The sequence below is a fragment of the Tupaia chinensis genome, unplaced genomic scaffold (assembly GCF_000334495.1).
Source record: "Tupaia chinensis unplaced genomic scaffold, TupChi_1.0 Scaffold142374_1, whole genome shotgun sequence".
NCBI classification, from domain to species: domain Eukaryota; kingdom Metazoa; phylum Chordata; class Mammalia; order Scandentia; family Tupaiidae; genus Tupaia; species Tupaia belangeri.
In genome coordinates, this window is record NW_006202222.1 from 223,808 (window position 1) to 240,585 (window position 16,778).

The 16,778-nt window shown below is 37.2% G+C and overlaps 1 protein-coding gene and 1 pseudogene across 1 annotated transcript in view; both read left to right on the forward strand.

Annotated features, from left to right (window-relative positions):
* The window catches only part of VPS50 (VPS50 subunit of EARP/GARPII complex), a gene marked incomplete in the record, with an annotated part of 117,723 nt that overhangs the window by 80,308 nt on the left and 20,637 nt on the right, over positions 1 to 16,778 (forward strand). Inside the window, 3 exon segments of the mRNA XM_027766315.1 lie at positions 839 to 957; positions 3,747 to 3,853; positions 9,688 to 9,809. Coding sequence (XP_027622116.1) covers positions 839 to 957; positions 3,747 to 3,853; positions 9,688 to 9,809 — 348 coding nt within the window.
* Positions 13,690 to 14,987, forward strand: LOC114005117 (TATA box-binding protein-associated factor RNA polymerase I subunit D pseudogene; annotated as a pseudogene).

Genomic DNA, 16,778 nt, shown 5'->3' on the forward strand with positions numbered 1-16,778 from the left:
CAGAGACAGAAAGTGAGAAATCACCCTTCCAGAGCAGACAGCCATGCTGCAATCCCTTCTCTCTTCTACTCCTGGGATTTTGGACACATATGCCCTTTGGGTCCAGGACTCAAACTGTGTTCAGCCGTTTGACAGTCCAGTGCCTTAAGCACTATGCTATGGGCTGGCCCCATCACTTAACATTTTTATCCAGGATCTCTCAGTAAGTCCACTGGGCGCTAAACCCATTTTTTCTAAGTTGTCCTTGGAATTATTATTAATCTCATCATAATGAATTAGATATTCTAGAATATCAGCACGTGTTATATATTTTTGTTAAGTAGAATTACTCTTTCCCATGTCATAATGAATTAGATATTCTCGAATATCAGCATGGGTGTTATATGTATTTATTAAGCAGAATTAATCTTTGCTGTGTGATAGAACTGGACACTCAACATGTTTATGATAAATTAGAATTTGGAAATAAGTATGCTCCATACTGTGGGAGACTTTATTAAAAAATTGGATGTACATTTTTTTGCTCTTTTAGGTCTAATGGAGTGTTTTGTTTTTGCCTGTTTGGCTTTTGTATATAGATCTGATTTTATTGGACATCTGTAAGCTTTCATAGGTATAATATTTTTATTTTATTTTCCTTTTCTTATGATCTGCTTCAGGAAGGTCGATAAAGAAGGATATATAAAGAGAGTATGAGTTTTGGTCACAAAATTAAAGCTAAATTTTTAAGAATTTTCTTTATCCATTTCTTATAACATGGAATACTTTTATTGTGTTGAAAGACTTCAAGAAATGTGGCTCTTTATACCCATTGTTGAGTGCCCTGTGTTCCCTTCAGTATGAATCTGATGAACAAGAAAAGAGTGCCTATCAGGAGTACGATAGTGACAGTGACGTTCCCGAAGAGCTCAAACGAGATTATGTGGATGAGCAGACAGGCGATGCCCCAGTGAAAAGGTAATTGTTCCGCTCGTGTGGTTGTTCTCATCTCATGTTGGACTCCTAACACAACACAGGATTTTTCTCTCAAGTTTAAGAAAAAACTGAAAACAAACATTGAAAAGTGAATTTCTTTGGTGAAAGAAATGAATATGTGTAGGAAATAGTTCCTAAAAGGCTAAAAATGTAGATTTGTCTTTACTTACATAACAGTGAATTTTTAGGGAAAATAAAAGAGTTGCATGAAAGGCTCTACTTAGCAAAACCTTTATTGGAGTCTCACAGACCAATTTATTGAACTGTGAGTTTGGATTGTTTTTGTGTTAAAAGGAATGATTTAGCCATTTAAAAATTTAAAATTTTAAAGCAAGCAGTTTTAAAATAGTTTTCCTTTTGATTTATACAATTTGTTTGGCTTTTTTTTTTTTTTCAACAAGATTCTTGTTCTTTTTTACTATGGTGTCACGAAAGTATTCAGTCATGTTTTCAAATCTTTTAAAATGTCTTTATTACCTTTATGAAAATATTGGGCATTATTGAAGAGCTTTTAATTTAGAGGTGAATAGTTTTTTGCAGATAGAAAACTTGGGTTTGTAAAATCAATGCTGCGTTGGGGCTTGATTTATGGTCTATGTGGATCAGAAGACTTCAAGGAGAAAAGTGGTCATTTGTTTTATTGGTGGAGTTCTGGTCTCAATCTAATAAAATCTGTACTCACTATTTGAAAACAAGTAATAACACTTGGAAAATAAGTGGACATTTTTTTTTTTTCTGAAAGTGAGAGATTTTTTGCTATAGGGCGTTGCACTTGCCAGCGAGACAGAAAGCGAGAAATCACACCCCGACTCCTCCCCAAGGTGTGGGGAAGGCCACACTGCAATCCCTTCTCTATTCTCTTGGGATTTTGGGCATGCACACGCGCCTGGCCTGCGTTTTAAGCCCCCGGGCCTGGGACTTGAATTGTGGTTGACTATGTGGGAGTCCGGTGATGTAACCATTACACCATCTGCTGGTACAAATAAGTGGACATTTCTTATCAATGGCTGAGTTTTGTTTTAAGATAACTTCTACTTTTCTTTTAAATCTAGCTCTACCCCACAATCCCAAACTGTGCCATCATATCAGCTTCAAAACTATGATAATTATATCAGAATTTTTTTGTTACTTTCGTCCAGTTAAACAAGTCTTATTCTGATGTGTTGAATTGAATTAATTTTTATGACTATCTCACAGTTAGTGACCATGAATATAATTTTTTTTCTTTTTTCAGAGAGGTTTTTGCTATAGGGTGTGTGTACTCACCAGAAAGAGAGAGACAGAGAGACAGAAAACAAGAAATCACCCCCCAGGGGGGATGGCCACGCCGCAATCCCTTCTCCTCCATTCTCTTCTCGGGATCTTGGGCACGCACACACATGCGCCTTACGGGAGTTTAAGCTGCCAGGTCTTGGACTTGAACGTCAGTCGACTACATGGGAGTCCAGTGACATAGCCATTATGCTAACTGCTGGTCCCATATAATTTTTTAAATAAAGATTTATGTATGCTCTTCTTTACCTTTATACCCGAGAGTACCTAGTTAATACTTGAATAACTTGAAGCCCTGATTCAAATAGTGCTTTCACCAAAAGTGAGCAGTTCATGTCGATGTGGATCTTTTAATTGGGAAAAGTTGTTTTAGGGTTTTACATATGTATGCTATTTAAATACCTGTTAAGTATGATCTACTATAAGCTGAATAAAACTATTTTATTAGTTTCCTTAATTAGGTATGTTTTAGATATATTTTGTCTAACAGGAAACCTGATTTGAATTGAAATAAACAAGTAAGCAAGTGTCTGCTAGTACATGTGGATATCCCTTCATTTTCATTAGGGTTAATGCAGCTTCCCATCCATCTAACTTACCCCTAAAAAGATTGAATCATGTGAATTACTAACTTCAGCCTATCAATTAGTAGTTACTATAAATTTCAACTTCTAATTATGTATTGAATTTATCAATTTTTCTCATATTTCACCACTACCATCCTACTTCATCCCCCAATTATCTCGGTGCTAGATTACTAAGTCAGCTCCTTGACCTTGGTTTTCTGTTTCCAGTCTTGCTTCCTTTCAATCCATTCTTAGATAGCAATTTAGATTTTTTTCTTACACACTTAATCATGCCAGTTTCCAGGTTAAAAGTTTTAGTGGTTCATTGCTGCACTCACGATAAGGTCCATAATCCTTAGGTTTGATTGTGTTCAATGATTTGCCCTTACCTCTTTTGTTTCATATTTGCTTCTGCCCATTTATTCTATATGCTCGCATGTGGACTCCTTGTACTTGTCTGAGCACAGTTTCTTTCTTACTCTGACTGTCCTTTCCCCCCGTACTTACCATATAACTTCCATTTTTCTTTTAAATCTAACTCTGCCCTGTAATCCCATACTGTCCTGGTACTCTATACTTAATTCAGATTCTACAGAGGGTATATTTTCTCATATTTATAAGTTTCTGGAATCAAGAGACTTGATACATTTACAACTAGATGTGTAAATTTCCATATAAAATACATTTTTTTCCTGTGATGTAGGTTTTTTAATGGTTGGTAATTCCTTAGAATCAAAGAAATAATTATGGTACTTTATTTCTTTTCTTATTTTTCTTCTCCTCTAGTCAATACATTCTATTAAGACACATCCCCACCTCATAAGATTTTCAAAAAATAATTAGAGAAGGAAGGCTAGATCCTAAGCTGAACAACTTAACTGGTTATTACTTGACAACCCTAATTGCAAACCTGTTTTGTTTTTCCATATTAAGTGTTTCTCGAGAAACCTTAAAAAGTAGGAAGAAATCAGATTACAGTCTAAACAAAGTGAATGCACCTATCCTAACAAATACAACGTTGAATGTGATAAGACTTGTTGGTAAGTAGTTATGCCTTTAAAAATATATGTGTATGTATGGCAGTTATATATACGTGTGTGTGTGTGTGTGTGTGTTTAGCAGTTAAATTGGTGAATGATTTTCACTTGGGTTTTCATTGTGTAGTCCATTCCAGTGACCACTATAGCGAGGGATTTAAGATGACCTTTTGTTAAGTCTTTTCATCCTAAATGTTCCAAGTAACATAATAATAATATTAATGTCAGTTTCTCCTTTTCATTTAACTACTAGTTAAGTTTTTGCATCTCCCAGTTTTTCAAAATATTAACAGTTATTAACTGAAATGTAGTGAAGAATTCCTAGCTGAGTTCAAGGCACATGTAGGACGAGGATAGCAGCAGTTTCCCATGGCCCTTAGATCTTCAGTCTTCATGTCAGTGAGACAGGGTGGAGAGTGATTCTGTGGCGTCGTCATTAACTTTTATAAGTTAAATGCACAGATTGTTGGAAGTACTGTTATTATATTACAGATAAGACCTTTATCAATGATTTTATATATATTAAAAAAAGACAAAGAAATGCTATTTTATTTTATTTTATTTTGGAGAGGTTTTCGCTATAGGACGCGTGTGCTCTCCAGACAGACAGAGAGAGACAGAGAGACAGAAAGCGAGAAATCACCCCCCAGGGGGGATGGCCACGCCGCAATCCCTTCTCCTCCATTCTCCTCTCGGGATCTTGGGCACACACGCACACACGCCCGGCGTGAGTTCTAAGCCACCAGGTCTGGGACGTGAACTGCGGTCGACTATGTGGGAGTCCAGCGACATAGCCATTACGCTAACTGCTGGTTCCCAAGAAATGCTGTTTTAAATACTCAGGCTTGAGGATGATGTATTGATAGATATTTTTATGTCAGTATTTCAATATTTCAGATACTCTTTGCCATTATGTCTTACAAATAGGTCTGTACATTTGACAAGTACGTTATACAGATGTCTTCTCACATTAACTGTCATATGTGCCAATCAGCAATTTGATTGGTTTTCCATAACAATCTCCATATTCTATTTATGGGATGATGTTTACTTATTGCCTGGTTCAGTTGATCTTAGCTCTGATGAAATGGTCTCTGTTCTTTAAGATAATGTCTAACTTTCATTAAGGAATGGGATAGGATAAAATATACAGAAAGCTTTACCTTCCACTCCCCTCCCTTATAGTCTCTGGTATCTGTATTTATCTTCTCTGATATCATAGCTTTGGCTCTTTCCATTTTTGCCATACAGTACAGACATTTGTTTTTAGAGCAAATACTGAAAAGTAATAGAAAAATGGCAGATTCTAAAAAGCTATTCTATAACTAATTATTCCTGAAAATTTAGCTTTTCTTCTTTATCCAAGACACGTAATTGAACATAGTGTCGTTAATCACTTTTTAAAATTTATAGAATCAGAATTGAAAGAATGTGGAGAGGTCATCTGATAGGTATCCATGAAATAAGGTTTTCTTTCTGTGACGTCTAGAGATGTGGTGGCCGTCTAGCCTTTGTTTCATGGCTCACAGACATGAGAAGCATATTTAGCGAGATTTCTCATTCTACGTAGACGGATCCATTTGGTAGGGATCTCGTCCCTATGGTTAACCAAAATCTCTCTCTAATTCGTTTCATCTTAGTTCTGTCCTTACAGGCAAAAAGATTAAGTCTATGCTTTTTTCTCCTGTTCTCACATGTGGTCACTTTTCAGACACATGGTGACAGTTAATCCTGTCCTTTCCTTAAACCTTCCAATGCCCCCAACTTCTACCACCAATCTATTTTTCAGGCTTAACATGCTAAATTCCCTTATCTGGTCCTCACTGATAGAAATGCCTGACCTTTCGGAGTCTTTGTTATCCTCAGCCTTTTAGACTCAGTACTTTTCAGCATTGAACATGCTATTTGAAATGTACCAATCAATAGTTTGATAATGGTCAACTAGTGCTTTGTGTGTTCAATTAGCTAACAACCCTGACATATCAGTAGTTTTCAGCCACAAATGCTCATTTTTCACTCAAGATTTGTATTGGCTTCCAATCATCTGTAGCTTTGCTCCATCTGTCTCTTCATTCTGACATGCAGGTAGAAAACATAGCCCCAAACTGAAACGTAAGGAGAAGAGCAAGAGCCAAACCATGCTGTGGCTCTTAAAGCTTATGTTCAGTGTGGTGCCTTTGACCTCTTCTCACGTGTTACTGGCCAGACCAGGTTTGGCAATGGGAGGGAAAACTATCTTCTGCCCTGGAGGCATTACACATCAAGTGAAGTGTACAGGGATGTGTGATGCTCTTACAGGGGGTGGGAGAGGAGAAAATTGGGAAAAATAGTACTTGCACATTCAACCAAATCTAAGTGGTTATTTATATTTTAAAAAAATCACTCAATTCAGGACTGGCAGGTGGTGTGGTGGTTAAGACACTGGACTCCCACAAGGCTGACCATGGTTTGAGTCCCAGACTTAGAGGTTTGCTTGCACTTTCCCTTTCTCTGCCTGTCTCTCTCTGGTCAAATTAGAAAATAATAATAACATGAAATAAATAAATCTTTTTAAAAAGTCACTCAGTTCAAAAGGTACTGGAGATAATTGGTCACTTTTTACTCTAAAAGGCATATATTGGGGACTAGCAGTTAGCGTAATGGCTATGTCGCCGGACTCCCATATAGTTGACCGCAGTTCGAGTCCCAGACCCGGTGGCTCAAAACTCACGCCAGGCGCGTGTGCGTGTGTGCCCAAGATCCTAGGAGGAGAATGGAGGAGAAGGGATTGTGGTGTGGCCATCCCCCCGGGGGGTGATTTCCTGCTTTCTGAATCTCTGTCTCTCTCTGCCTGGTGAGTGCATGTGCCCTATAGCAAAAACCTTTCCAAAAAAGAAAAAAAGGGCATATAGGTTGTCAGGAAAGTCATGACACATTTTTGCATAAAAAAAACATAGAAACATAGTCATGACTTTTCTGACAACACAGTATTTCTTAGAGTCAAATCAGGTCAAATCAAAGGCTAAAACAAAACTGAAAATTACCTTGTTTTAGTTAAGTGCAAATACCAGCTATAACTCTTAATTTCTTCATAGGCATAAAGAAAGTGAAAAAAAAAGAAAGTGTATTCTGCTATCCTCCTTATCTGAGAAAAGGATATTTGCCCTTTTTCATAATGGAAGAAATGTATTCCTGATGCTAAATTCAGAAGATACAAACAAATTCTTAAGTAAGGGGTACCATGGACAGGGTAGACTTTGCTTTTTAACAGTGGATTGTTGGAAACAGAATGTCTATACTTATGGTCTTTGGTATATCAAACTATCCAACAGAGCACAGTCCTAAATAAAACCTTACTGAGCAAAGAGAATCTGACCATTGTAATGTCAGCCTTTGCCACCACCGTATTTTTCTCTAGAGCAGTTAGGGAGCAGTGCTGAGTAAGGTCATTTATCTTTCCTGTTTTTCCATTTACCTCTGGGAGTAGGTGCCGCCATTTTCCCCACCTCCCCCTCTAGACTTTTATGCCTAATACTTGCTATCTCCCTGGAGGCCTTTACCTTTACTTTGTAAATACTGGCAAAATAGAAACTTAAGGAAACCACTCACTTGGGGGGGGGGGTCTCTATCTAGTCAGTGTACTTTTCCATCTCCTGTTGTTATGGCATAGAGCTGCTTGAAGATTATAAGCTGGCAAAGGTAGAGACTTCTTATAAATAAGATAGATTAGATGTTTGGTGCCTGGAAAGATGAAGGAACTAATTATTGAGTAGTTGAGAAACACATTTTAGAACACCGAAGACATATCAAAATGCCCTTTTCAAGGAGTGAACTTGGCAGATAATTAGAAGAGATTAAAAAAGAGTGTTAATGGGACTTCACAGCCCCCAGGTGATACCTAAATCTGTTCCAAAGGGCTCACAGAGACTTACCATGAGGGCAGAGAAGGATCAGAATGTTTGCTTATATGAAGAAACATATCCTGTGAGCCTGAGATTGCTTACAGACAGAGCAGAGAAATTTTAGGGAATGTGTCTCACCGCTGAAACAGCCTTGCTATTCAAGGTCCTCACTCCTGGAGGCTGCTCTGTCTTGACCAGGTATGGTAGATGAGAGGCAGAAGATAAATATCTGAAGTCCATGATTGTAACAACTACAGACCTTAAAATAATAGAATTATTACATTAGTAGCTGGAAAAAATACACTAGTGTGTGGACCAGGATTTAAAATGAAAGTAGAAAACATATGCCTAAGGAATATTTAGAGTTATTGTGGCTAAGATGTAGCTTATACAATAAAACACAGGAATAGGAAGGAAGAGATCTACTCCTTCATAGCACATTCTTTTCAGTGGGCCACTAATATTATTATTAGAAATATTTACTTACTTACTTAATTATTATTATTATTTTAGTTTGTTATAGGGCACATGCTCTCACGAGAAAGACAGAGAGAGAGAGAGAGAGAGGATGTGAAAGGAAGTCACCAGGTCAGAGACTTGAACCATGGGAGTCCCAACCACCACACCACCTGCTGGCCCAATATTATTATTATTATCATCATTGAATATTTTAAATTAAATGGTAATACAAAGAGTATATAGTCAGCTTTCTATATTCATGAGCTTCACATCTTCAGCTTCAACCAATCATGGATTAAAAATATTTGTATGAAATAATTGTGAAAAGATGGTCAACAAGAGACTTGTAAATGGCAATAAGGATAGAATCTGAGTTAGTTTTCACTTTGTTTTGATGTGTATTATGTTTGTGTTTCTCTTTCTGGCCATCTGTTATATATTGTAGAGTTGTCTCTCACATGTTTAGACAGATATATCAAGTATCTAGATAAAGAAATGGTTTGAGATTGGACATTTCCTTTAAATTTATCATTTCTTCTACTGCAGCTAATGTGTTTTCTCTTGAATCATGATGTCTTTAATAATACAAATTAAAATTTGTGGCAGTTACATGAAGTAGAACCAGCACCTGAGTTATTTGCTTATTTGTAAATTAAACAATTAGCATGTTTTAACATCTACTTCTGCCGAAGGTATAGAGCATGTTTAATAGATCTGCTTCTTTACCTATTATTTCACATTAAAAAAGAAATCAATTCAGGAACTTAATAGTCATTATTTATTATTTGATTCAACCCATCTCTTATGTCTCTTCAAATACATTGGCATGTTTATACAAGCAGAGATTTGGTTTTAAAATTTTTTCTCTGACTCTATCTAATTGCATGTTTAGAGGAAAAAGAGCAGAATATTGGCATTTCTCAAAGGAAAGAAAGAAGAGGATATGTTCTTGGTACTTTGAGGGTATGGAGCTCTTGAGTGATACAGTATTAAAGAATTGATGTTCTTGGCCTCTGACTCAAGATTGCACAGGGCTAGGATTCAGAGGAATATAGGTAGTGCCTTCTGAGTTAGTTTTCTTATTGATATTTCACTTTTGCTATTTGTGTACTTAAAAAATAAACACTTTTTTCCCCCTAGTTTCCTAGTATTTTAAATGGGATCTTCTGGAAAAGAGGAACTGTGGTGTATGTTTGTACAGTGTCATTTGTAGGAGAGTGTAGTAGTGCCATGAAAATATGATAGTGTCAAATATGGTAATAGGAAAACATTGTAGCTCTCCAGTAGAACTTTTCCAAGCTGATGGAACTGTTTGTAATCCATGCCGTCATGCATGTAGCAACTAGCCACATATGGTGACTGAGTTTTTGACATGTAACTAGTATGATTGAGGGGAATGCATTATTAATTTTATTTAAGATATTATACTAAAATGTTTATTTTTTTAAAATAATAAACAGAATTTAGTTTTGTTCTACTATTTTTTTTTCTTTTCAGGGAAATATATGCAGATGATGAACATTCTTAAGCCAATTGCCTTTGATGTTATCCATTTCATGTCTCAGCTCTTTGACTATTACTTGTATGCCATATATACCTTTTTTGGTCGGAATGATTCAGTAAGTCAACCTTTGGAGGAAAAAATTCTCTTTCTTTTTAATTTTTTTTTTTTTAATGTGGAAAAAAGTTTTTCATTCCCTCTGTATAAGATACACAGATAACATTGAGAATTATCCTTTAAATGCAAAATTATTGGTATCAGTTTTCAATCTGTCTTATTTATAAATATTAACTTACACTTTAACATGATAATGCTACTGTTATTCAGAATTTTGGCAGAAAAGTTTAACATCTGTTTCTAACCTTGGCGTATTTTAGTAATGAAAAATATGTGTGTTACTTTACTTAAATCTGGTGCTAAGTAAAATTATGACATAATAAATGAAATATTATAAATATTGGCTAGTGGCCTTAGCAGTCACTATGTTAAGAAGATAATGACAAATATGTATTAAAATAATGAAAACTCTGTGAACTGAATAGCTGCCTGCCACAGAGATGTGTTCTGCACTTCCTTTTTGTGTTCCCAAAGCTTTTTGAGAGTTTATCTTTTTCTTCTCCTAACAGAAGAGATGGTCAGTAGCACATCTGCTATTTGGAAATTATTATGTGGTTTGCCTAGATGTTTGAAGTTTTCTGTGTAAAAGTGTACTGTTGGGTCCTATAACTATATTATAATGTGTGCTTTTCTTATACTGTATTTCACATCTTCTAGAAACATGTACATTTCAACGTCCAACTACATGATATGAGTATTCATGTCATTGATGTATGTCAAATAGATCAAAGACATGATCTTTTAACATAGGATCTGGATTTCCTGTGTTTTTAAGTATTTATTTATTTAATTTTATTCATTCATTTTTAAAATTTCGACCAGAAAGACACACACACACACACACACACACACACAGACACACACACACACACACACACACACACACACACACACACAGATAGGGGATGGGAAAGCAAGTTGCCACCAGGTCCGGGACTCAAACAGCAGTCAGCCATGTGGGAGCACCTTAACCGCCACGCCACCTGCTGATCCCTGTGTTCTTAATTCTGAAAAATATTCCTTAGAAATCATGTAGGGGCCAGCCAGTGGTGTGGTAGTTAAGGCAACTACATCCCACATGACTGACCTCAAGCCACTTCTAGACACAGCGGCTTGAAAAACACTGTAGGTGCATGTGGTTGTGTGCCCAAGGTCTGGAGCGTAGAACAGAGGAGAAGGGACTGAGTCGTGACCATCCTCGCAGACCATGAATTCCCTCTCTCTTTATCTCTTTCTGGGCAAGTGCATGTGCCCTAAAGCAAACTAAATAAAACAAATAAACACAATGCTTGCTAATATAATCAGAAATGAAATATTGCTACAGAAGTTTTGTTACTATAAAAATATGTATTAATTATTCTAAATTTGGAAACTAAATAGATACTAATGGAGGAAGACATTCTAGAGTTTTAAGTAATCGTTAGACTCTTTCAGTCTCCTAGATTAGCCTTAATTTGTCTTCTGACATCACCTTTACACCAGTGCTGACCAAGACATTTCACTGTAAGGGGAGTGTTCTGCATTTGCACTGCCCAGTATTGTAGCCACTAGCCATGAGTGCTGTTGTCTGAGCTCCTGGAATATGACTGATGTGTCTTAGGAACAGAATTCTTCATTGTTTTCAATTTCAGTTTGTTTGTCTTTAAATATAAATAGACACATGTGATCCACAGCACTCATATTGGACAGAACAGTTCAGGGCCTTATTACTGATAAAATGATTTAAAATAGAATTCATCTGGAACTTTTGAGAATTAAGTGGTTTGGCTATTTCTTTCCAGTTGATGATATAAGGGTACAGAATTGTTTACAGTGGGATTCACTGAAACCTGAGGAATTAGCGAAGGATAATCAGGTGCTTATTGTAAAATATGCTCCATAGTTTATTTAAGAAAGTGTTATTTTATTTTAGGTTTTTGCCATAGGGTGCATATACTCTTCGGAGAGAGATAGAGAGAAACAGAGAGAGTGAAACTGAGAAACCACCCCCCCTGCCCCCCAGGGGTGATGGCCATGCCCCAGTCTCTTCTCCTCCATTTTCCTCTTAGGATTTTGGGCATGCACACACATGTGTCCAGTGTGATTTTCAAGCCACTGGGTTCAAGATTGAAACTGTGGTCAACCATGTGGGAATCTAGCACCTTAACTACCATGCCAACTGCTAGCTCAACAGGATTTTTTTTTTTTAACATTGCAAGGGTATAATCTTCATTAGTCATTGTAAGTTCCTTTTGGAACTTATCGATTTATAAATCAATAGATAAACAATGCAAATAAACATATACATGGATATTAGGTTAATTTTCTGAGAGAATAAGCTTTTCAAGCTAATTAAAAATCCTAGACAGTTTCCATATTCATAAAATAAATCAATACTCAAAGTTGCCCTGTTAACAGTTGAATTTAGATGGTAGGAAGGGTGAGGGAGGGAAATCCAAAAATGAGTAGATCGGGATGATACAGATATGGTTACATCTGCTTCTGTCCTAGTACTTGAATTAGATGAGTACTCCTTGTGGAAGAATAAGCATGTTTTCCCCAGGGATTCTGGCTTCTAGGAAGTCATTGGCTGGGTTGCATTAGTCCAGAGGATTCCTTCTGTTGATACTAATTCCTCCAGAAGTTCCTACTCATCATCACTGAATTGTTATAGTCTACTGTACCAGGCTCTATTTTATGTCTAATCTGTTGAATTCTATTGTATTATCCACAATATTACTTTATCTTGCCTTGCCCACAGCTCTTCATTATTCACCTCTTGAATTGTTTTCTTTTCTTTTTTTTTTTTTTTTTCCTGCCCACATTCTCAAAAGAAGGCCTTTCTGTAGCTTACCTTAACCCAGTAGTAAACACATGGTGGATGCTCAGGGCACAAAGATCTGGTCTAATTATCCAGGTACATCTTATGAGGGCTCAGATATGACAACAGTGAACATAAGCCTCATTTGAAATTACCTTTCTTAACAAAACTATTTCTTTGTAGAGCATCTGTGATTCAGTGTCTAAACATTTAAGAAATGAATTAACTTCCACTGCCAGGTATGAGAGACTAAGACCTTAATAGATGACATTCCCTAGAGACAATACTATTTGGATGTTATAAGAAAGATGACTATTTGAAGAGTACTGTTTGGGTAGTAAACAGACTCTGGTGAGGAGTTTATGCTGGTGTGGATGTGGGGAAAGGAGAGCTATAAAAATAAATTCCATCCCCTTGCCTATTAGCTTAGGGCTGAGTTCTGTCCACGCAGCACACAAGTGGAGGCAAATACAGGAAAGCCTGTAGTGTTATGGACTGGGAAAGCAGAAGAATGGAACAAGGAAGCTAGGGGCACTGAAAAGAAAGGTGAAGTTCAGAAAGGAAAGAACTAAGAGAGGTGACCCCCAACAGTCTACTCCTGTCTGGCCAGCTCATGAACCCGTCCATTTATGTGGAATAGACTGACTACAATCCATAGGAAAAAATATCTGAACAGGAACCAAAACCAAAACCGCTGTACAAGAGACAGTTTGGAGTTCAAGCTTAGCCAAGAAAAAAACATACTGATGACAAAGTATTTATGGGAGAAAAATTAAGTAGAGCCCAGAATTCCCAAAATCAGGTTGATGATGCAATCCAACTTTATTCAACAAACATGGAACCAAAAAAGTGGAATGGATCCTTAAAAAAAAAAAATCAATCTAGTCTGACTCAAAGATATTGAACTAAGGGATAAATAAGGATATTAAGTACTCATATAACTGCTTTTAGTGAAGTACAACAAAACTTGTTTAAAAATGCATAAAATCTCAGCAGGGAAATAGGAATTTCTAGTGGCACCAGTAAGGAAAAATAAAAGGGAAATTCTAGAACTGCAAAATACAATTTCAGAAAACGAGAAATGTTAGTGAATGTACTTACTAGCCAAATGGGAGCTGTGTCGCAAGGTGCACCGCGCTTTTTCTCCAGGACAGTTGATGGAGTAAACTAAAGCAAAGATTGTGTGATGCATAAAAGTCTTGGGAGGGATTTGAGGAATACGCCAGCAATGAGTTCACCTGATTACATGACATATGAATCAACTCTAGGATCAGGGGCTGGCAGGTGGCATGGTGGTTAAAGAGCTGGACTCCCACATGGCTGACTACAGTTTGAGTCCTGCACCTGGTGGCCTGTTTTCTCACTTTTTCTATTCCTCACTGATCATATTAAAAAACAGTGATAATAAATAAAATGAAATAAACAATTTCTTAAAAAAAGGAATCTGAGGGACCAGCAATTGGTGTAATGGCTATGTCGCTGGACTCTAATGTAGTCAACTGTGGTTCGAGTCTTGGACCTGGTGGCTTGAACTCATGCTGGGCATGTATGCATGCATGTCCAAGATCTCAAGAGGAGAATGGAGGAGAAGGGACTGTGGCATGGCCAAGTGGTGATTTCGTACTTTCTGTCTCTCTGTCTCTCTCTATCTTTCTGATGAGCACACATGCCCTATAGCAAAATCCTCTCAGAAAATAAATAAATAAATAAATAAAGGAATCTGAAAATCAAAGTGATAGTTCTTCATCTAGTAGCAGCTTATTTAAAACATAACATATTTCTTCCCCATCTAAAGGGAGGCAATGGAACGCAATTTTAAAATGTTTTTATTCACCTGAAAGTGTTAAAAGAAGATTCATTAAGTGACTCATCTTTTAAAACAAAACCATAGACTTTGAAAGAGTCAAGAAAAAGAAATGAAAAAAATAAATAAAATAAAAGGAAAGCCAAGCCAACGGGAAGACCAGTAGAAGACCAAAAGGAAGGTGAAACACCAAAGGTTCCAAATAGATAAGACACAAGTTAAAGACAAGGACAGAGTTACCATCAGAGAGTGGAGGAAAATGATTACCGTGGAGAAAATTTTTAAGCTTTGAGCAAGCTGTTGCCAGAGGATTTTAAAACTATATTGCAAAGCTGAAGTATCAGCAGCTCCTTAAGGAATCTTTGAATAAAATGAATGTTGGTGAATACTTAGATAAAGAAGATCTTGAAAGTCATAAGCACAAATATTTGGATGAGGATGTGTCCATTTCTCCTATCGAAGAACCAGTAGAGGAGGATGAGGCAATACATCTTGAGCCTGATGATGAATGTGATATCAAGTGAGTAGAGGATAGTTTTATAATAAAGTCTGAATTCCTGGAGACCAGCAGGTAGCGTGGTGGTTAAGGCACTGGACACTCCTACATGGCCGACCATGGTTCAAGTCCTGGATCTGGTGGCTTGCTTTCTCACTCCCTGCTCCCACCATGTCTCTCCCTGGTCAAATTAAAATAAATGAATAAATAAATAAAATTAAATAAATAATTTTTTAAAAAAAATCTGAATTCCCATTTCCCAAAAAGATGAATATATATTTAGAACAAGAGGAAAATGCTGAAGAACTTGCTTTGTGTAAGAAGAGAGTGTCAAAGGCCCAAAACATTAGGAAGAAGATAGAGTGGCCTGAAAAGAAGACAGGACTATGACTGGAAAAAAATGTAAACAATACAGAAGAAAAAGTGACTTTTCATGAAAATTTACCAGTCGGGGGATGAAGAAATTCTTAATTCATGAACCTTCTAAGACTCTCAGAAAAAGTTTACGAAAGAAATTCCTAGAGAATAAGAACTAATTAAGAAAAACGGTTTTAAAAAATGTGAACACTAGGGAAAAGCTAAACACTAGGGAAAAGCTACCCTAACCTTAACCCTACTGCTAGTCTAACCCTAACCATAAGCCTCAGGATGAAACCGAACACTTACGCCTAACCCTAACCGTAATGCTAACCCAAACCATCAACCTAACCCAAAAACTAACCCTAACCCTCACCACTTAGCCTCGCCCTGACCGTAAATCTAACCATAACACTCACCCTACCGTTACCCATATCGTAACCCTAACCCTAGCCGCTAACCCTAATCCTCACACAGAATCCCGATCCTGAACCAGACCCTAAGCCAAAACCTCAACCAAGGCCCAACCCAGACAGTATTACCCCTAAACCTAACCCTGAATCTAACCACTACCCTAACAATACTGTAAATCTCATCCTAACACTGACATAAAGCCAACACTAACCCTGACCCCTAAACCTAGCATTCACCCTTGCCCTGACTGAGGTCTAGCCCAGACCGGAACCCTCACCCTAACCCTCACTCCTACACTTCGCCCTAAAGTAAATTTAACGCTAACATTCAACCTCCTGTAACCAGAACCCGAACCCTAACCCTAGCCTTAACCACTCAACCTAACCCTAAGTCCGGGCCATAACCGTAACACTAACCGAAAAAATCGTCCAAACCCGACCCCTAAGCCTAAAACTCACAACTGACCCTGCTCCTGATCCTAAATCAAACCCTAACCTTAACGCTAACGCTAGCCTAACCCTAACCATTCTGTTTAATATTCTGTTTAATAATAAACAGAAGCTGTATAAAAAAATTAAAAAGCCAAATGGACATGACAGGGGGAAGAACCTACAAACTTGAAGAAAAATCAACAGTAATGATCAAAGTGAAGAACATGGAGAAAAAAGATTAGAAAACAAAAATGAGCAGAGTCTTTCAGACATATTACATTTTGTCAGATGTTCAAATGTACATATAATTGGAATACTGGATGGAGAAGAGAGAGAGAAAATGAGGTAGAAAAAATATTTGAGGAAGCATTGGCCAAATTTGCAGATATAAGTTGTTAAATAGAAAACAAACAGAATAAGCAAAAAGAAATATAAAGCAGGGTGAAACTGTTTCTTGAAAATCATAATAGACTTTATAAAAGAGACCAATGGTCTGACAAAATCTTGGTGGGACCAGCAGTTAGCATAATGGCTATGTCGCTGGACTCCCATGTAGTTGATTGCGGTTCGTGTCCTGGACCCGGCAGCTTAAAACTCACGCCGGGCGCGTGTGCGTGCGTGCCCAAGATCCCGAGAGGAGAATGGAGGAGAAGGGATTGCGGCGTGAC